The sequence below is a fragment of the Bombus pascuorum genome, chromosome 4 (genome assembly GCF_905332965.1).
Source record: "Bombus pascuorum chromosome 4, iyBomPasc1.1, whole genome shotgun sequence".
NCBI classification, from domain to species: Eukaryota; Metazoa; Arthropoda; class Insecta; order Hymenoptera; family Apidae; genus Bombus; species Bombus pascuorum.
This window is the reverse complement of record NC_083491.1, coordinates 1344818-1367943: the sequence shown is the minus strand read 5'-3', so window position 1 is coordinate 1367943 and position 23126 is coordinate 1344818. Positions and strand designations below refer to the sequence as shown.

Below are 23126 nucleotides of genomic sequence, written 5' to 3'. Positions count from 1 at the left end.
AATATATCGTCGTATACAGTCTTCGATTGTTCGATCAGGACAGAAGAGAACGGTAAAGTGGAAATGAAAGAGAAAGGTACAGCGTTTAAGGGAAAAAGGACGGTTTATGGTCAGACACGTGTTATAAACCGCGCTCGTATCTTATATGGTTGCGTTATTTTCAATATTTCCATTCGGAGCAATAAAAATCCTGACGTAATATACAAACTTGACGACTGGATTATTTATTAATTTACAAATGATCGCTATAAATATTATTCATACTCACATTACAAAACAAAGCTAATGAAACTCGTTCTGTATGTCAGAATAAAAAATCAAAATTTCTAAAATTAAAGAATCTACTTGGTGGAGTAACACGTGTCACGCGATAGATGATCAAGGCTCCGGTATTTTACCAAACTCTAACGATTTGCATCGGAATGGAACTATATGAAACATCAAATATTTCCGCCATTTCAAAAATTTTGTTCATCTTTCCAAATTATTCCGGACGTGCTTCGATAATTACGCTTCACAAAAACTGATATAGAAATCTCGTCGGAAAACCAATAGACAGGCTTTGATTACTTTTAGCAAATTATTACAAATTTACTCGGTATGCAAGTTCAACAGAGCCGACTTTAATGTGCTTCCATCGATCGTTGCTTCAAGTAATCATCGACCAATATTCGTTCTTTTTTTCATTTTTATTAATTAAACTCAATTTTCCTAAAATTGCTCGATATGAATCGCGACTTATCACCTCCATCCTCTGTACTCTTCAAGTAGAATTTGCCCAGACAGATATTTTACCACTACAATACGATTCTCTACCATAGATCCCAATAATTCTTACACTTTCGAGTCCTCCATCCATTGCGTGCTATTCCCTCGGAAGCGTTAAACGAATTGCTTATCGTTGAAAGGAACAACGACGCTCAATGCCGTCCCGTTCGATACATTCCGTAAGCGGTATTATTCTCACGCGAACGAAGCATTCCCTTCTACGTTAAAGAGGCATGACAAATTACATTCAAGAGATAGCCTGGAAGAGAAAGATCTGGAAAAACCTAGAGTACAGAGCTGACCCAATTGGAACGATTCAAAGATGCGGGGAAGGAAGATCGTTAATAAAACGTTTAGGTGACATGCTTGACGGTCCACGTCGGGCAAGGTTAAGCGACGACCCTCGAACTTATAAATAACCACGAAACATTCCCTCGCGGAGCAACGCGCTGACTTCGATCACGTAGATCGGCATCGAGCTTGTAGACGCCGCCACGATCTAATTAGAAGACTTTAATTGGAACGACTCGCCTTGTTTCCACTTGATCCACTCGGTATTTTCCAACTTTCCACACGCGTGTTCGATCGTGTGAAAAAAGGGGTGGGAGGCGGCGGTGATCTTGTACGATTCAATCGCGCTGTATATACAGTGTCTCGTTTTAATCTACCAGCACGTAAATTCAGGAACATTTGAATGATTAAACAGAGATTAAAGGATATTTTGAGAAGAAATAAATAAACAATGTTTATAGTTTTATGAACACAGAATTCCGATGGAAAAGTACGAACTGCCGAATCACTTTTAATACCAAACACTCGTAGAATACAGGTGGAACGATGATTAAGAAATGTCGATTTACCAGAAACAAAGAAAATCAGACTAAGCGTTGATGTTATTAGATGTGTGAACAAAGGAACGCGTGGATAAATTATAAAGTAGAAAATATATTTTAATACAGAAGTGTAAATACAAATAGGAATATAATTTGAGCTGGTCCAGATCCTCACGCAAGGCTCTGAAGCCTTCGTCGCCTGTCGACTGTTTACGGTCTGCCTTCGACCCAGTCTTTTGCCTATAAGCTGTCGATGGCTTCGGTGCTTGAGAAAACTAAAAAGACCAGATGTAGAGTCTTCTTCGAAGTTCTTTTTTTTTATTTGCGTTTATTTTACAGTCAATTCTCATTAGAGAATTTTAAGTAAATTTATCTGGCGTGGTACTGTAACATGGTTAATAAGTGTTTATAGTATGTGTTACGTCGCGTGAGATGGTCCGCGCGACATCCCTTATGGTCAGGCCGCCTAGGCCTACCCATCGTCACAGTGACCCGTATTAGGCCCAAGGAACCTCCATAAACCGCATCTGTTAACGCCGGTTTATGGAAGGTCCCAAAAGTCCGTTAGTTTATTGCACATCCTTGCTAATTGCGAAGAAAGCAGATGTGCCCTGCGAAACTGCTGGGTTTTCCCCAAGGACAAGGACACCCATGAGCCAAATGTGCAGGAGACTTTCTCCTCATATTGTGTTTATTAACATTGGCCATAACCAATGGGCATCACGGATCGTTACCCTCACTATTCTACCCAAAAGAGTAAACAGCGAATCCGCGTCCTTAGTTCAGAAGAACACACCCTCACCGAGTTTTCCTCAGTAAGAGCAGTAGAGCAGACAGTCAGTCAGGTTCTCGGGCTATAACGCGCTAACACCTAAACCCTCGGGTAAGATCGAAAAATAATTTCTGTAAGTCCCACGTGTTGTTAATGGTGATAAATAAGTATATACTAGATAACTGTAGACTACAGTTATTCCAACACAACCACCCCTATTATCGTAACTGAAATCAGGGGATCGCCCTGCTCGCGGTGTCGATTCGTACATCGTAACGGGAATTTACGACTCCCATTGACGCGTCTCAAAGCGAACGCGTCTCCCCGCGACTGGACGAAAATACAGTGTGTTTGATTCTATTTGAATCTAGTGCTCAGGTCTAAGGTATAATGTCTTTCTAGCCTGCGGATCTGTTCCGACGTGTCGAGTAGTTGAGTGATTAGAGGGTTTTGGTGGTTGTTAACTCTTGTGCTGTGTCTATTGCTGAATTTGGATAATTCTTCTTTGACTGTGAGTATCTCGATGTCGTGATGTATCGTTTCGTTGGTGACGTACCAAGGTGCGTCTACCAGGGATCTTAAGGTTTTCGATTGGAATCGTTGAAGAATTCCTATGTTGGAATCACTCGCTGTTCCCCATAGTTGGATTCCATAGGTCCAAACAGGTTTTAATATGGCGTTGTATAGCGTAATTTTACTTTGCGCGTTTGAGTTGGAACGTCGGCCGATGAGCCAGTAGAATTCTTTAAATTTTGCTTTGAGTCGTTTGGTTTTATCTAAGATATGTTTCCATGTCAATCTTCTGTCCAGAGTCATGCCCAGATATCTGACTGAGTTTTCTTAGAAGCGATGACTATTTCAACATTAAGAATGTTTTACGCTCGTAACAGAAATCATTTTAATTGTCGAAAGTCTCGGTGTTGATGTATCTTGATATTTGTTTAATATATCTTGATAACTAATATTTGCCCAAGAAAAAACTAACAGAAAGCTTTCATAACAAACACAAAACGCTGGAAACGTAATTGGTACAACGGTGTCTGACTGAAACGGTACATGTAATAAAACTTTAATTGGCCAAGAAACAATCTGCAAACAGTATCATTAACGTTCTGTCGCGGGTAAAAACCATCCTGCTTAGGTTCCCAACTATCGCGCGTCTCGAGAGGCAAAGCACACGATCCACTTCGAAGATACACCTCGTACATCTGCCGGAAACCCCCACGGAACTCGAGATCCGGTTTCTGGTTCCACTTAACGTGCACGTCACGACGTAACCAGAAAACGAACGTGCACGTCAATTTCGTCCTCAGAACTTTCTCACTTTCGCGCTCGATCCACGAACGAGCAACCCCACGACCACGCCAACAATCAAGAAACACGGACAAGAGTAGCCTCTAATTGACAAGATTAAAGAACGTAACTCGTCAAGGTGCCTTTAATTAGACCTCCTTTGATGCCTCTTCTTTTACGATCGGTCCAACGATTCCATGACGAGTCTGATCGTTCTGACAGACCTTTGACAAGGGCGTTAAACTCGTCGTTTTCACTCCACCAAGTTGTATTCGTTTCGAGAATTCTCGGATGAGAGAGCGGAGGCTGGACGCAAATACGACGAGTTAATGACTCGAGACAACGCGTAAGGCTACTGGCAAACGGCCAGAACACTGAAAATTCCACGAGGAATTGGAATTTTCGTTACTGGATCGGAAAATTCGAGGAGATCGGAGGAGAGGCTAGCGAACGTGGCCCAAGGAATGGCCACGGCACAGCTTATTGCGCCGTTTTTGCGTTCAAGCGGCAACCTTCGACCGGCCAGCACTTCTGGCTGTTTATCTCGTTTCGAATATGCGACCAACCGGACGTCACTGTGTTGGCAGAGAAAGATTAGGATCCGAGTGGGAACGGATTTGCAAAAATAGGCACGAGGAACTTGCCTCGATTTTACTTACGACGCTATACTCTTCGTTTTAAGCGCTATCCAACTACCAAACGAATTTACCGCTATTCCATTCGTCTTTGAAACGAAACGTTAAACGATTTTTATATAAAATGAGCAAATATACAATCGGTGAAATTTTCTGCGAACAGTGACGAAGAAAAATTTTGACTAAATTTTCTTGCAAAATCATGCGCAAATCGGTGAAACTTAACAATTTCCTATTCAATTTACCTGTAAGATAATTTTCAAGCGTAAAGTTTTGATTTAGGCGACAATTTAAATTAATATTTAAATTAATTTAGGAAATGAAACTTTTTCGTAAGACACGCTTTCCGAGAAAAATAAATTTGTAAATTTATCATACGCGTGTATCAGGAGGATTCTTTACTAACTTAAACACACTCAAACTCTATTTTCTCCAATATTGAGTCTTAAAAGGAAAAATTGTATTTCACGTTTTCGACTTATCTTTACACGCAGTGTAACCTCCTATCGATTATTTATTATTAGTTATTTAGTCCGGTTCAGAATTAGCCAGGCGAAAAAATACTCGGTAAATTTTTTAACTGGATTTTCTCGAAAACCAAGCCGAGAATGAACAAATTTCATTCTATATTTTTTCCCTTATTTTCCCACGAGGAATCACGTTGTTTCCGCTTTTACGCGTTATTCGGTCGGACCCTGTGTAATCAATTAAGTTAAACTAGCCACGATTTTACCACGCTCTTCTTCGTTTTAAATAATTTCTATCAAACTGAATAACTGGATACATTTCGAAAGATTTAAATAGATTATTAAATGAAATCGTCATTGGAATAAAAAGTAGGAAATTGATTCGATGTCGATTTCACTGTTCGTTTCGGTTTATGTGGTCGATTGGACGCGTCGAAACTTTCCTAGAAACATCGTGACTGATTTCAGTAACCGAATGAACGGATAGAATCCAACCCTTCGAGCGATAACCTTTTTCAACTATTCTATTTTCTCGTCGATAAAAAGCAGACTTAGATTTAAGTGCTTTATCGCTAAATTCCAATTCAGCGGTGGCAATTAAATCAAAAACGAAGTCGCACCACTTATTGGAAATTCGTAATCGGAGAAAGAAGTCGAAGAATTCGTAGGAACTTCGTATTCGCGTCACAGTTACAGTTTGATGAAAATCTAAGTAACGAAATAAGAAAAATTAAGGAATAATTCTATAATCTTCAATTACCCGAGTAATAGCCACTAATTTTGAATTAATATTTATCGTTGGGCTTGATCATTCGTTGCAGATAAATCGCGAAACACGATGAAAGCAGTAGAATAAAATTTAAACGAACAAGTAAAAGTATTTTCATAATTAAATTCGTTCTTTCCTATATTAATTCTCCAAGTTAAAAATGAATCACCCGGTATTTAATAGAAATTCCAGTAGAAAGAAAAAAAATATCAAAGTCACGCTCAACGATTTTATTTTCCTTTGATCATCATCGAATTCTTCTAAGCCAAATATTTAGTTATTCCAGTTGGATCTAGCCACGTACCGAGGAAAAATGAAATCACCTTGAAGTAAGAACGATAGCAATCGCATGATACCTCGACACTGTTTCACGCAAGAACAAACGAGTATTTTTATTTGTTAAAAGTACCATTTACTCCGAGGAAGGAAACAAACGAGCGCGTTGACTGTGTTTATACTACGAATTATCAAATTGGGAAGAAACGCTCTGAAACAATTCTTTGAAGAAAGCAGAATACCTTTATTAACGTGGATCGACCTTAATAACGTATCAAATAATTTATCTAATTTATTTAGCGATTTTTATCTATAAAAAACGATATCCTCTAGCGATACAGTTGTTTATGTAAATTATTAAATTTGTTTGAAATTATCGAAATAATCAACGTCCAAATAATTTTCAATATCGTAAATTCTGCTTCAATTAATCGAATTAACGCAACATCAATGGAATGTATTTAAGCATCAACTGTTTATATTTGAAATGTTATTTGTTCGCGAGAAAAGAGAATTTTATAATCGACTACGGTTCATCGATTTCATCTAAAAGACGACGATTATTAATAAATTACTCAGCCGTAAACGATCAAACTTCATCAGTCTGTTCTACAAGTAGAAAGAAGGGAAAAAATGTCACATAAACACAGATCTGCAGACGTTTTACCAAAGATTTGCAACATACTATGTACGAAACCTAAAGGCGAATGAACGAATATTATCGCGAAAGATGGTGTTACGTCGCGTGAGATGGTCCGCGCGACATCCCTTATGGTCAGGCCGCCTAGGCCTACCCATCGTCACAGTGACCCGTATTAGGCCCAAGGAACCCCCATAAACCGCTTCTGTTAACCATTAAGTTACAGTTATATAAACAGCGCCGGTTTATGGAAGGTCCCAAAAGTCCGTTAGTTTATTGCACATCCTTGCTAATTGCGAAGAAAGCAGATGTGCCCTGCGAAACTGCTGGGTTTTCCCCAAGGACAAGGACACCCATGAGCCAAATGTGCAGGAGACTTTCTCCTCATATTGTGTGTATTAATATTGGCCAAAACCAATGGGCATCGTGGATCGTTACCCTCACTATTCTACCGAAAGGTGTGAACAACGAATCCGCGTCCTTAGTTCAGCAAGGGTACACCACACCGAGCTTTCCTCCTAAATAAGACGAGCTGGGTCACTCACTGTTCTTCTACTACGCAGACAGTCAAGTACACTGTTCTTATACTTCGCGGGTAGTCACGTTTACTAATTTGAGTCAGTCAGGTTCTCGGGCTATAACGCGCTAACACCTAAACCCTCGGGTAAGATCTAAAAATAATTTCTGTAAGTCCCACGTGTTGTTAATGGTGATAAATAAGTATATACTAGATAACTGTAGACTACAGTTATTCCAACACAACTACCCCTATTATCGTAACTGAAATCAGGGGATCGACCTGCTCGCGGTGTCGATTTGTATATCGTAACGGGAATTTACAACTCCCGTTGACGCGTCTCAAAACGAACGCGTCTCCCCGCAACTGGATGAAAATACAGATGGGAAACATATCAAACGTGCTAAATTATACAAAGTGAAACTCTCTGGAAAGTTCAACATGATCTCGAAACAGAATATTACAGTGGCTGTGTTTTAATGAACGTTATTACCATATCGATTGTTCTAGTGAAAATTTGGCCCGGTTAATCGTGCCTTCGTCATCGACGGTGCACACACGCCTCCATAATATCCTCTAGAAGGTAATTAAATATAACGACCCTTAGTACGTGTAAATTTAATTAGCAGCTGCTCAGCCATATTAAATGGAATGAACAGCTGAAGTCGTAGTCCTGTTTGGTCGCAATCACTGAAACGGAATAACCAACTAAAGAGGCTATTGCGCATTACCTATTCCTTGTACGATCTTCGCTAGACTAGATTAATTAATATATTAAACATCGTTTTTTTAAACATATCTATCGATAATATCCTCGAAATTAATATCCTCCATTTAATCCTCGTGTAATTCTCGCAAAATATCTTTGACTAAATTCCCAGGCAGGTGGATTCGAGCAGACAGTACGTAACGATTCCTTCAAATAAACGGGATTATCGCGATACGATGGAATTTTCTTCGAATTATGTTCCGAACGTTTACTCTGCATGTTGCGTATAGTTTACAAATCGTTAATTCATTCAACGATAAATCCTATTTGTTCCGGTGAAAATTGTAGAAATTTCGGTGCGTTGTGTGCTTTCTTACAAAAACACCGAAAATTGAGATACGTTGCTGATAAAAGTAGATGGTCGTCAAAGTCTAAAAACATTGTGTGGCGAAAGCGTTGTTGAACCTCCGTAGTCGAACGGATCTCTGGGGAAAACGATGAAAACGCAAACGACTATAATTCGTGTTACAAATGATTATATTTCACTTTATGTTACAAAAAGAATCTCTAATGCGGGTAATGTCCCGATTTTATAGTTTAATAACGTTCAACTTCAGCAACCACGCTCGTGGTCTGAACATTCTGCGCTGTCGTTACACGTTTCTTCACCCGGTAAATAAGTATCGCTTGAACATCTACTTAGTATCTACTATCGATATCGTCTGATTAACACGAGCGACGCTCTCGTCTGATTAACTTCGCAATTATAAGAATAATAAACACGGAGTAGTGGGGGAGAAGGATGGAAGGAAAAAAGTTACGAATTCGCTACAAACTTTACGGTTGCGATCTTTGATCGATCTCCGTTCTACGATTACACAAGGTTGTCTTACACATAAGATGTTAGGTACGTGTATACACGTCTACGAAGAAAATATACCAAGTTAAGTTGTTCGGTATTCGAGTGTTTTATCGTAACGTTGAAACGTCTCTTTTTCGTCTTACGATGGCGTTTTACACTAATGTGCATTTACACTATTTACAAAGACATCGGGTCCATGCACGAGCACGCTGTCGGATTAAAAGATGCGCTTTCTTTGGTTCTAAACGTCTATCAATGACGAAGGATACAATGTTCAAATAACGTGGAATAATATCATAGAACGTAGGAAGATTACAGCCGACGAACGTGATAAGGATTTTTATAGGAGAACACGTTTATTACCAGAAAAATTGTCCTTTTACTTACTTTCGAAAGGTTAAGTGTCTGTTCTTTCTTTCTATCAAAGATCTTCGAAATACGATTAAAGTAACGCTTGTCTCGATGCTTATCGTCTTTTGCTTTGGGGAAACTTCAATTTTTCAGCTATTTTTGAAAGATCTTCAAACCTAATAGGTTATTTCAATTAAGAGTCTCTTATTTGACAAAAACGATATCAAAAGTAGACGATAAATAAGAGTATACTTCGATATCGTGTTTCTCGGCTGTAATCCTCGATCGAGTTTGATTTGGTATTTTTGATAAAATAGAATCTCTATAAAAATAGCTTTGCGTTTAGCAACGATCTCTGAGCCTTTGTAAACGTTTCGTTTTAAACTTTAGTGAACCATTACGATGCCACTGGAAGATCTAAGAAGAGTCGAGTAATCGTAGACCACATTTTCACGTGGTATATATAAACATCGTTTTACGAAGACGTAGCAAAGCTAACGGAACGAGAGATTGTATAACTTCTAGCTATGAATCACTGTTTTAATTTCACTGCCTAGACTAATCCTATAAGAGTAACTACATATATGCCACTACCTACGTTCTAGGGAATACAGTCATTATAGTTTTATACCTACTGCTAGCGATTTTACTAAAATCGGATATCAATATCTCTTAGTATATCATATTCCAACTATCTGTGGCATCGAAACGCTTCGCTGGTTCGATCAAAAATTTTACCAAATAAAGTAGAACCTTGATCGTCTGAACTGATCACAACGCGTTGGTGTACCTGATAATCGAATAATTTCAAACGATTCGTACGAGACGATTATTCGCTTATTTCCAATTATTTTAGAAATATTGGGTTGGTAACAAAGCGATTGCGAATTTTGTCACTAGGTGGTACTGACAAAATCCGCATTCACTCAGTTGCCAACCCAATGTCAACGTGCGAACAAAGACAAAAGATTTAGACTGGAAACTTAACGATTTGTATGGTGCGATGCTACATAAGAAAGCATCGATCCAAATTTTCCATCGATCGATATTCCGATCGTCGATCGTTCCACGGATCGGTGTTCCGATATAATCGAGGTTCTACTTTAAAATCTCAGAAAAGAAAAATGTAAGCAGGATACCGTTTCAACGAAACGACGCGTTCCTTCGCCATTGAAAGACGTTCTTCTAACGTGAAACGATGTGAAATGGAATCGGTAAAAAAGAACAGATGAAAAATCGATATCTCCTCGACGTTTTGACTAAATGTGGACCCTGTTAAGGTGCAAGAAACACACGAACGTCCTCGAAGACGTAAAAGCTCGTACCCATCCTAACCCCATGTATCTTTCTGGTCGACGATAATTTCAGCGCAAGCTACGCAATCGGTTAAATCGCTTAGTCTATGCCGTTTACAGGCTATAGTCTTATTCGGTACTCGACCGTTTTCTTTTTACTTGCTAACGTTCGTATAATACGATCTAAGCCAAACACGAACACACCACCGCCAGGAAGTCAGCCAGAATTGGGACGCAATCAGAGCTTTTATGGAAGCCTTGAGCAAATCTGCCTGCCAGTTATTCCCGATATCCCATTTTTCTCGATTACCCCGCCGGCAGGTAGACTCTGATGTTTATTGTTTTTTAATAATCCTCTTATTGGATTTTTCTCTTTTTTCTTTTCTTTTTTTTTCTCTTTCTCTCTCTCTCTCTCTCTCGCTCGCTCGCTCGCTCGCTCTCGCTTTCTCTCTCTCTCTCTCGTTCGCGCGCTCTCCCTCTAAATTTATATCAAATCGTTCTCGATCAACTTTCTCACGAATGTAAAAATATAACGACGTTTGTCTCTCTTGTTCTTTCTTTTACATTCTTCCGTGTTTTTCTTTTTTTTTCTTTCGTTTTCTTCGACGTTAAACGATATCGATCACTTCGATCGTTTACCTTTCTCTCCTTTCTGTTAACCGTATAAGCTCGATGAAGGATAAACGGAAAGAAATAATCGTTCGTTCGAGAGATTATTTTTAATGCAAGTCGCAAACGAATTTTTTAACCCTTGTCCGATAAATGCTGGATCATCGTCACGAACGTCGGACATTTTATTTCGCAGCGAAAAAGCCTTTTTCCGCAAAGGTTCTTTTCTTAACGTAGTTTAATTTACTCGATATATCGATACTTTACATCGTAAGATGTACGTGATGCGAAGGTGATAACGAGTAGAAACTGAAAGCAGGGAAAACTATCGAGTATTTGAACTCCACGTGTATGTATGTATATCCCAACACACGTAACTTGAAACGTTATAAGAACGAAATATCTGCGTAAGTCAGAATTGCTCCAGCTTTCGTCGTCCGAGGGTTAACAAACCATTAATACGATAAAACGTTTCTAAAATGATAGTAATCGTTTAATACCGGTATTGTCGAAATGCAAGACGATGTTTCTTTCAAACGGTACGTACTAGTTTTAATAAGTGACTCGCACCATTGTGAAAAGTAGAGGACAGACGTTTTATATTTGTCTTTTGTATGGACGAAAACAGTTTGAAAATCTTCGATAAATTTCTCCTTTGAAACAACAGTATGGTCAATCGTATTTTTCAATCTACTACATTTGCAGAGCAAAAGAACACGTTTCTACGGATTCTTCCTTTGGGAATTTCAACGGGGTAATGCCTACGAAGAGCTTTGCCGATACATATAATATGAGACGAAGGAACTTTGTGAAGGACGTAAGTATGTGAAGGATAATAAAATCCCTCGAAAGGACAGAATGTCTTTGGCAAAAGTCACTTACAGCTTTGCGCTTTGGCGACCGAATTTCGTTCGTTCTTTTCTCGTCGAAAAACCTTTGCTTCTCCCATCTCTTCTCATCTTTCTCTATGCAAAGAATATACGCGCATAATTATCAAGATAATTACGTCTCAAATTATATCAAGAAATTTAGCGTTTTAACCCTTTGAGGAATGTTTCCTTCAAAACAATACGATATATCGCAATTATGTAATAATTATGTATAATATATATATATATAATATAATAAAATAAAAGAAAGTATATAACAATTTTATATAATAATTAATGCCATTTAAATTTCAGATTTATAGTACTCTATGCTACAGAACGATACGATATTTCTCGATTAAAATCATCAAAAGGATCCATGTGTGTGTACCTAAGCTGCGTTTGTCTGCCAAGCGATCACGAGATTTTAACAGCGTTACAGTCAGCTTTGTCACAACGATTTTGTCGATAATACAACGTATCGATATCTGTGTCGATATCGGTATTACCATTCGTATCGATATCGGTATCGATATTCCGGATGTTACAAATATTTACATCCCAAATTTGTTAAGTATTTTAACAATTGGATATTCAGGTATTTGAGCACTCGAATACATATGTTTTCGGATACTTGGTCTCTCGGTCATTCGGATACTTCGATACCTTGCTACTTGCGTTTCTTAATGTTCAGGTGGGTAAGTATATATTTGTATATATGACACTTAAGTGCATGAATATATGGGTATTTACGCGCCTGATTATACACAGGCAATTATAACTACTCAAATACTCGAGGATTTATATATATGCGCGTTATTCGTCTCGTAAATAATGCCATTTTACTACAATACGTACGTATGTACGAGTATATTAGATACGAATAAACGATTATTTGCCAATAATCAATCGATAACGTATCGTCTCTCGTGCCTAAAATTGTTTTCTCCATTGACATAGTAATTTTAGTAATTTTCCTATTAAATTTTTAGAAAACCTTTTAATAAAACTCCTCTTACGACGACTTTAACTTCGACTCTCAAACAAATATCGTTACTTCATGAAACGATCCGATATTTGCCGAATACTAGAGTACATTAGTAATCGAGTAATTTAATACGCAGATATAAAAGTATTCTAGTACATATTTGAATATCTAGATGTTCAAATTATTACCTACATGAGCGTGTAGATATGTATTTTAAAGTGCTCGAATACTTCAATACTTGGATACGTTTTGTTATATAATATATGGATTAAAACTTGAACGATGAAAACGCACTTTGTTCCCCAAAGGGTTAATATCGTACAACATCCGATAGAAATTATTAGAATTAGTATTTTGTTTCGAAACGATTTCGAATCGCCTTTGGACAGCGCGGACGGCAAGGCGAAAAGTTAAGGACGAATTTCTTTACGTTAAGGACGAAGTCGGAAGGAGAATGTAGTAACTAATAACAATAAGAATAATCGAGAAAGAAAAGAACATTTTTCTCTAGTTCTTTCCTGGCAGTGGCGTGAAGGGAAGGGAAGGGACGGTGGCTTGAGGCTGGCTCGGTTTATGGACATAAATTAGAACTACCTGTGTCTATCGCACGAACTTCAACTTAACAATTTAGCTTTAAATGGAAAAAGAGAAATTAATTTACAATAATGTACGTGTAACTCTCGCTTGAACATCTACATGATAAAACTGAGGAGAAAACGTATACAGCGAATAAGTAACAAAAATAAAAATGGGAAAATAACATAAAACAAAAAAATAACCTTTGAATTTTATTCCATTGATTGTTAGCTAATGTTAACTAAGGGAAAACAAAAACATAAATAAGATTTTCCGTTTCTAGTTAAAACCGTAGACACAGGCAATACAATAACTATACGGTATAAATACAATAATAGTGATAACTGATCAATTGATTGATAGTCAATGAACGATCGATAAATTCTCTTTAGGTACTCATCTGGATTCCGCGACGAAGCTGACAGCAATATCGCAATAATTAATATACAATTGCAATGTCGTTAATAATAATAGTAATAATGACAATAATAATAATAATAATAATAATAATAATAATAACACTAATCATGTTAATAACAAATTTGATTAAAGACGGTTCACAATAAACGTACATGTCATATACATATGCAGGATATACTTCCTTACATAAAAATTTTCACCATGATTCAAAATAAATATTATCCTAATAAAAACGTACGTCTGATAAATACGAAGCATGTATATATAATAAATATTGCCTTTTCAATTAACAGTAGAGCAGAAGAAACGTTAAAAACTTGCAATTAATATGACTCTCGATAAAAAGCTTGTGAAATTGCACGAATATAACTGCATTTAAATATCCTGCATAATGTACCAAGCACATTATGCTTGTATCTCTACGAAAATATACGCACACATTCACGCTCACGCGCACTTCGATGAATGATTAAAATTTCAATGTAATTAGCGCTGGTAAATCTCGCAGAGACATTAGATGCCCATAAAATACTTTTCTTTTGCTTTTACGAAAATGAAAATTTCGCTTGCATACTGCAACTCAACATCGTACCATTTTATATATACACTCTCCTATTTTTTTCTTCTTTATTTTACATTCTGTTTTAACAGAACAAAATGAAAAAAAAGATATATGGATATATATATTTCCAGTGCTACAACAAAATGGGTTGCAACAAATATACAAATGAACAGGATCCTCTGGCACAATAATTTACTAATAATATTAGTTAGCTTAATAACTAATAATATTATTAAGTAAACTAGAATAGTATTAGTGAAATAACAAGTGACAAGTTGTGAATCGTAAACTTCTGTTGCACAAATAGCTTTTATAATTTTACAGTTTTCGCTGTTCAAACAGTTTAACTTGACTTGTTCGCTAAAGAAACTTGTTACTGTTGCGCAAGAGAATTAATTAGCATTGGTAACTTGTAACTAGTGATGGGATCAGGTTCGATATGTGCTTAATGCTTATAAATCAGAGTCACATCTAATAGCCATGGTTCGCTTCATGGGATTCGAATAGTATTCATAACATGTAACGATTCGTTCATTGTACTTGCCAAGTATCCGATCTACAAAAGGTATTTTCAAATAACTCAGACTGAGTAATCGAGTTTCGAAAATCTACTCGCAAGTACATCGATATTGGAATGAATAAATACTCTTACGAGTACTAATCGAGTCGTGAGCATCAGGAAAGCACCATATATCATATTTATACCCTTGCGCGACGAATCTACTTCGAATCTGTCGCGTTCAAGTTCGAATCTACTACAAATTTAGGCGAAAGTACTGCTTCCTTTTTTCGAAATGCTTATAAACGATTCAAATCTAATGAATCACTGTTCAAACCTACTTGCGATATATTTGAACCCATCACTACTTGTATCTTGTAGCTTGGAAAATTTCGCTAATAATATTAGTTCAATTGTGCAAGGAGGCTCGAAAATTTAAGGAATTAAAAAAGTAGCATGCATATTCATAAATAATATATAGCCACCTTAGGTTGCATCTGGTAATTAGTTATGTTTCTATCGTCAATAACTGTGTCAAGTACTAAAATTCAATATCACTAAAGCAATTATTACACATTGATCAATACCAAAAAGTACAACTGCTAGTTAAAAAGAAAATGGTTAAAATAGATAAACAGACATAAATTAACAACAATCAAAACTATTAAATAAAATTATAGTGAATGCAATAATATCGTTGATATATATATATAATATATATAATATAAATAATATATATATAATAATAAAAAGCTGCCCAAATTACACAAAATTGATTCGAAGCCTATTTAGGCCAAGTTTTATGAAATACTACAAAAAAGTCCTTTCTCATAAAAATAACAAAATCACAAAATACTATCGTATAATAATAATCAAAAAACGAGTTAAAATGCATTAAAAAACAGTGATTGAAATAAAAGTGTGGAATAAAATATAATAAAACTGTTTTCGCGCAAATGGTAAAATAATACTTCTTTGTCACGATCAAAGTATATTAATCTGAGAAACTACTTGGAGAATGGGTCTCTAATTCTGTTATTCTGCTACTCTGTACTTTTTTTTCTCAACTCTACACGTCTATGGTTCTTTTTCCATTCTACTTTGATTATAAACGATTATAAACTCTACGGTCGCGCACAATAATATTGTCTCTATGGTATGCAATGTAAAGTTCTCGTTTTTCTTTTCCTTTGTCTACCTAAAAACAGTATACGTCCATTTTATCATGCATTCTCCTTAATAGAAAAAACTTACTATATAACCATATGAACCATCCATGCGGAATTATTTCCTATATGATTACACAATAATACTCAATATCATACCAAAAGGTGAAAAATATAAATCTAGCTACGAAGAATATACGATTGCTAAATTGTAGAAATAAACACATTTACAATTAAAATTCCACGTTTCGTTAAAGAAAGGACAATAGATTAAAAATCAATTCTAGATATCGATAAGCGTGCTACTCAAGAGAACCATTGATCGATTCTGCGTGAATAAATCTCCAAGCATAGAATATTTTAGCAACTCTGCAACAATGTCGCCGCGTGAAATAAAAATCTTGCACAACAGAAACGCATTCTATGCTTGTTAGACATCTCTACTAACAATATTGGTAACAGAAGGCAGAGATTTCTATCAGTTTCTACGATATGGAGCAACATCGATACAAGAACATATGAACATTTTAAAACTTTTCAAATGTCCTGATCCATGTCCCTTGTAACGCGTATTAGAAAAGCTGTTCTTCGCAACGAGAACAATCTTTAGTCTTTCAATCTTATCAGATGGAGTCGAAATTTGTAACGGTATTCACACGGCATAATATATCCATAGTCCTACTCTATATTTGTAGTAAATTACACGATGAAAAAAATGTTTGTAACGCTAACTTGTTTCCCTGTTCTGCTACTGTGGTAAAAAGTAATCTTGAGCAAGCATGGCTACATCTTTTCTGTAGGAATGCAGATGCGAATGTGACAATAAACAGTAAAAAAGAAAAGTTTAAAATCCTCGTTTTTCTCAGAACAGCTTGCTCCACATCTTCATCATTTTCTAGAAGAAATCTCTGCCTAAATGAGGACGGTTCGTCTGTTGCGACATTCGCATTCTACCTCGTCCATTTGCACTAGCAGCGTGTCTTCGAGTATTTCGTAATTCTCGATCGACCTCCAGTTCCTCCAATTTCATAGTCAAAACGAGTTTTTGCTGCACGGCTAGACGTAACAGGGAGTTCAATGTTTTTCTATCGTCTTCTGCAGCGGCTAATTGACGTTGGAGCTCGTCAACTTGTGTCACATATTCTTCACAACGTGCGGCAAACATCGCACGCAAACCTGAGAAGTGCGGTTAGCAGGTATTAACACCAAATACGAAGAAGCACCATAAAGTTAAATATCAAAAGCACGATAAAGAATTAAGAAATAATGCATTAGTTATATGAAAAATTATTCGTAAAAATTAACGTAACGAATATGTAGAATTTAAGAACTATTTTAAGTATTACAAGGTGATCAAAGCATAGGGAACCCTTCCTCTACTTCCAATAGATATTAATAACCATTCTTTTAATAAATACAGCCAATTTAAAAAAAAAAAAAACACATTATTTACATGTTAGGGTAGTAAATATATTATTAGGATAATAAGTATTATTTACATATTAATTATATAATTTGTTATGAAATGTAACAGTATTGTTGGTAGCAAACTGCTAATGCCACTGCAAAATCAATTGCAGTGCAACTCGTTACAAACAATAAAATGTACATAAATGCTGGGGTAATGGCGATTAGTTTATGTTAATAAGTTAATATACAAAAAATAGAAAAAAAGAATAAATTAACTATACTTTTATACAAATACAACATAAGCACATCTTACGTATTACTTCTTTACACATATTGTATACATCTTTACAAAATTGAATAAAATTTGTAAACAACTTACTCGAGAATGTTGCAGCATTTTCTTTTAACATTCTAAGCTCGTTCCTTAATTTCAACATAGTCTCATTAACGATACTCTTCTCATTTTCATATTTGCCCTTCAAATTCGTAAGTGCTACTTCTGCGGTATTCTTGTTCGATTTAAGCACCGTTCTCAAAGTCGCGATTTGCTCGCGTTTAGCCGATAACAAGGCCTTCAATCTAATTACTTGTTCTTGTAAATCTGCTACTTCCGCCTTGTTCTCATTCACTGAACCTGAGATTTGCAACGAAGAAACGGTACATTATAAATTATGCGTCAATTGAATAAGCAAGTAAAAATTACGAAATTGCTCAAACTTACCCTCGCAAACGTTACAGACATTCGACTGCATTCCTTTAACTTTGGAAAGTTCGATCGTATGCTCCACTGCACTTCGAAGGTGTTTTATTTGATCCATCGCAGTTTCTATATGTTTGGCGACTTCTTTCGCTTTACTCAGACTTTCTAAGTCCTTAATTTGAATGTCGGTTTTAAACAAAGTCCGACACCATTCTATCTTTCCATTCTCTTCTTCCTTCTCTGGGACGATCTTCTCGTGATCGAGGACCACCCGTGAAGGAATTTCTCCATTAACGGTGCAAACATGATGATAAAGTTGCGCTAATTCGTCAGAGATATTTTGCAAATCGTTTTGTGCAGAATCAAGAAAACCACCAGCTTCCACTGCAAGTTTTGAGAGAATAGAAATATCGGATTCAAGTTGTATGCTTCTCTGTTCTGTATCTAAAAGCTGAAATACAATAAATAATCTTTATATTCGTATTAACTTTATTTCCCAAAAATAATGCTATTTTTATCATTTGCTGTATATTCATTGCGATTTTATATACAGAGTGTTTCCCGTCTTACCCAATAAATTGCAGACACATAATCTACAAATAAAAATAAGCAGAGAATGTTATATAAGGTTTAAGCATAATCACTTTATTACAAAGTTGCAAGCAAATATTTAACATAACGTGAACAAACCAAAGATTTGCAGAATCAATTAATCATGACAAACTAATGTAACTAATTAATAATTCAGTTGTTGATATTCAGTAAAATTCTGAATAAATCTGCAATTAATAAATTCTATAATATATCAATATCAAGTTTGTATTAACAAACGAGAGTATTTTAAAATGAGAAATGAATTTTTAAGAGATTATCATCAACAATATTAGCCATATGAATATTCTCAAAATATCACATAAAAAGAAGGAAAATATAATCAACCTTTCATATTCTATAATACTGAACTCATTGTTATATATGTATATACATACATATTATGTAGCAGTAAATATTTGTAATATACTGCATATATACTAAATATAATATAACTTTGTAGCAAAGCAAAACTTCATATACCACCTCTTTATTATTTTGACTTCTAGATTATAGTTTCATGGCTCGTCGAATAAGAAAGGGAACACTCTGTGTAATATCAGTTTTAAAAACTTCGAGTACAAAATTAGATTGTTTACATATCAAGAAAACAGTACTTGGCAATTGAAATAATTTTTGCAAGACTGTACAAGATTGTATATGTATAGAATGTCTGTTTGAACATCGTGCAAACAGGCTCTGTGAATCTGACTCATGCTACGTTAGATGCAAGTAGAAACGAATAGAAGGAGAGTATTCATTGAATTTCTGTTCCTAAGCACATTCTATTTTAAAGCCACAGTGCATAGCGATTGAGATCCGTACATTTATTCGGGCATTCGATAGAAGAACATTCAAATAGACGCTAATGTGTCAACTCGTTTGTGAAAACAAATACTAATACACATAAAATTTGTGATAAAATTCACAAAGGAGTTTATAATTTGTGATATGATATATTCGTCAGTAGCCATAGGAATATGTATAGTTAAATATATGAAATTATCAAAAGCAACGATGAGTTGTTAGGACACTGAAAAGCAATCTGTACGGATCATTAAAGGAGCCAAAAGACAAGTTGTTATTATAATAATTGGTAAATACGTCAAAGGGACCACACGTTCCAACCTTTTCTCGAAGGCTCTTCTCTGACTCGGGGATCTGAAATGCCATAATTTCTATTTGTTACGGCGCGCTAGACGGTCAGTGCGACGTACCTTTCGGTCTGACCGCCGACGCCTATCTCTCATCAAACTGACCTGCAGTAACCTAAGGAACCACCATAAACCGAATCTTTTCAACTTACTTTCGATTCATACAAATATTATTCGGTTTATGGATGGTCATTTGAACAGTCATTAGGTTTATTGCACTCTTTTGTTGATTACGGGGAAAGCAGATGTGTCCCGTTAAATGGCGGGTTTTTCCCAAAAGCAGATGTGTCCCGTTAAATGGCGGGTTTTTCCCAAGAACAAAGACACCCATGAGCCAAATACGCAGGAGACTTTCTCCTCGCATTATGTGTATTAATATTGGCTAAAAACCAATGGGCATCGCGGATCGTTACCCTCACTATTCTACCTAAAGGTGTGAACAACGAATCCGCGATGCCCATTGGTTTTTGGCCAATATTAATACACATAATGCGAGGAGAAAGTCTCCTGCATATTTGGCTCATGGGTGTCTTTGTTCTTGGGAAAAACCCGCCATTTAACGGGACACATCTGCTTTTGGGAAAAACCCGCCATTTAACGGGACACATCTGCTTTTGGGAAAAACCCGCCATTTAACGGGACACATCTGCTTTCCCCGTAATCAACAAAAGAGTGCAATAAACCTAATGACTGTTCAAATGACCATCCATAAACCGAATAATATTTGTATGAGTCGAAATTAAGTTGAAAAGGTTCGGTTTATGGTGGTTCCTTAGGTTACTGCAGGTCAGTTTGATGAGAGATAGGCGTCGGCGGTCAGACCGAAAGGTACGTCGAACTGACCGTCTAGCGCGCCGTAACACTATTCAAAGTCTAAATTTTGAATATTAAATGTCATTGTGTCAGAGTCACAGTTTGTTGTTGTTATTTACATGTACCAAATTTTTCATCGATGAAAATTTATTAGATTACCGACTTACATTTCTGTTCTTCATAATAGTTGCCGCAATGTTGCTGTTTATAAATTTGTAAGACAAGAGGCATTATACAAAAATGAAAAAAAAATTAAATGAACGATAATAAAAAGGTAAAAATAAAGAGAATGAAATAAAAAATGAAAACAGTGTTGAAATATTACGTACCTTGTTTCTAAGATTTGTTAATTCTGTACGCAGTTGTTGAGTTGAATCAGATATAGTTAAACCATTTTCTAAGTCAGCCAAATCCTTTTGTAGTTGATTCACTTCACGTGCGGACATAGTGCTCCATTGATGATACTGCATTATCGCCTAAAATAAAACACAAGATTAATACATCAAGTGCAAGATATTATAATACAAGAAATTGAAAACAATTTGTTTCAATATATTTTGTAAATATACCTGATTCAACTTATCTAACGTTGTTTCTTCAGTTTTTTTTTCAGGTAACTTGGAGTGAAGGTGATGTAACGACTGCACATGAGCTGCTAGTTGCACTATACGCGCAACAAAGGACTGTAATTCATTCTGACTTTTCTCAACTGCATATTGCGACTCCCGCAAATTTTGCGTAAGATGAGCTTTCTCAGATTCTGCTAATTCCAATTGTTTTTCTAATTTCTTCAATTCATTCAAATGAATCTCAGAGAATAAATCGACTTGTTTATCAGTAGCAGAAGTCCCTGGTTCTTGAGTTTTTAAGTCTGCTTCGATTCTACGTAATGCAGGAGAATCATCTTCCCCATCACTACATATTGTTTGATCTTCTGTAATTCCTCTAATAGAAAGTGCAAGATTGCTAAGATTATAAATTGATTCGCTATTAATTCTTTGATCCAACTCCTTCTTAAGAGCATATTTTGCTTCGCGCTCAGCTTGTAAAGATTCAAGCGCTTCTTCCATTTGCTTCTCAGCAATCTTTTTTAAATTTGTTAGTTCTTCAACTTGACTATTTAGAAGTTCCACCTCTTCTGTCAATCTCCTTATTTCGTGTTTGGCACCTTCAAATTCTACTTGACTGGATCTTAAACCAGACACTTGTTTCTGTAATGAAATATTCTCATCTTCCAATTCCGAATAGTCTTGGAGAAGTCGAGCTTCTCGAAATCTACATTCACGTAACATAGTACGTAAGGATTTTCTTTCTGCCTCTGCTTGTTGATGATCTTTTCCAACTTCTTCGCGTTCTTGCAACGCATGATCACGTTCTGCTTGCACAAGTTCCAATTCATGACGTAACTGGATAAAATGATATCAAACGATAAACGTATGTACATCATAGAAATTGTCATTGTTATGTCTTTTAAAAATAGCACATACCTGTTTGGCCTCATTTTCCAATTCGATGATCTGTGTCTGAAGAGATGTTTCTCTTGCAGCACTTTCGTTAAGAAGAGTCTCTTCTTGTTCTATACCACTTTTTGTGGTTAATTTTGTGGTTGTCTGAAATTTTGCTAAGGCCTAGAAGAATATAAAAAATAATTATTTGCATAGAAAACTTAATTTAACTAATACCATTTTGAAATTAGAAACTATCTTGATTGTAGCAATAAATTTCATACTAATATGCTATCTAATTCAATTAATGCACATTTAATTGCCTTACTAAAGCACATGGTAATTAATGCCCGATAATTATGATCTGATTTACGAGAAACATATGTTAGAGAAATGGAAAATTAAAAATGCAAGTAATCGTTCGAAAAATTTTCGATAAAGTGACAATTAAGTAATTCACGTGCACCAAAATATAAAAGGTAATTGAACTAACCTCTTGCGTGATTTCTAGCTCGTGTTTCGTGTTTTCGTAGAGGGCCTCGAGATTGTTGCATCTTTGTTGCAGGGCGGACTTCTCCTCGAGCAAAGCGAGACCGTATTGAGCAGATTGTATTTTTTCCGTAGAAGCTAAATCTAGTTCCCGTGATAACCTTTCAATCTCGATCCTGAGTTCCTCTATCGTGACTCCTTCTGTCGTGGCCATTGCTGTGCGCACCGTTTAAGATCAGTTCGCTCCCTTTTCCGTCGAATGCTTTCTCGTCGTTACCGTAAATAAATCGGAGCATCGGCGGTCGTAATGTATTTTGAACGTCAAGGCATCATGCGAATGTTCGTGATGCTATTTTCTTGGCGTGCCCACTTCCCGAAGTCTCACATGTTCCGAATATTCACGAGCGTTTGACAGACGTGCGATTAAGGCGAGAGGGCACGGGAAACTCACAAACCGGATACATATTCCTATACATGTTCCGTGTTCCGTGTTCCTAGATTCTTATTTCGTAATTCCACCGTTCCGTTCTGTTATACCATCAACATGACATCGTCATATTTTTTAGCGATCGGAATTTTAATAACTTCCTCCAATTCTGGACGAAGAGATTTTTTTTCTTACAATCAATTTTTTAAACATTTCAAATA

The 23126-nt window shown here is 36.2% G+C and overlaps 1 protein-coding gene across 3 annotated transcripts; it reads right to left on the bottom strand.

The window, feature by feature from the left end:
- Positions 1-13428: 13428 nt before the first annotated feature.
- Positions 13429-22944, bottom strand: LOC132906197 (protein bicaudal D). 3 transcript variants are annotated; one of them, XM_060958158.1, is made up of 8 exons: positions 22483-22944; positions 22032-22172; positions 21114-21950; positions 20874-21020; positions 19682-19738; positions 18008-18437; positions 17666-17920; positions 13429-17052 (listed from the first exon to the last, which is right to left on the bottom strand). In XM_060958158.1, exons 1-8 carry the CDS (start codon positions 22690-22692, stop codon positions 16772-16774), a joined length of 2358 nt encoding a protein of 785 aa, XP_060814141.1. In that variant the 5' UTR covers positions 22693-22944; the 3' UTR covers positions 13429-16771. The 3 variants fall into 3 exon arrangements, with proteins under 3 accessions (XP_060814141.1, XP_060814142.1, XP_060814143.1); XM_060958159.1 differs by having other exon boundaries at positions 19706-19738; XM_060958160.1 differs by lacking the exon at positions 19682-19738.
- Positions 22945-23126: the final 182 nt, after the last annotated feature.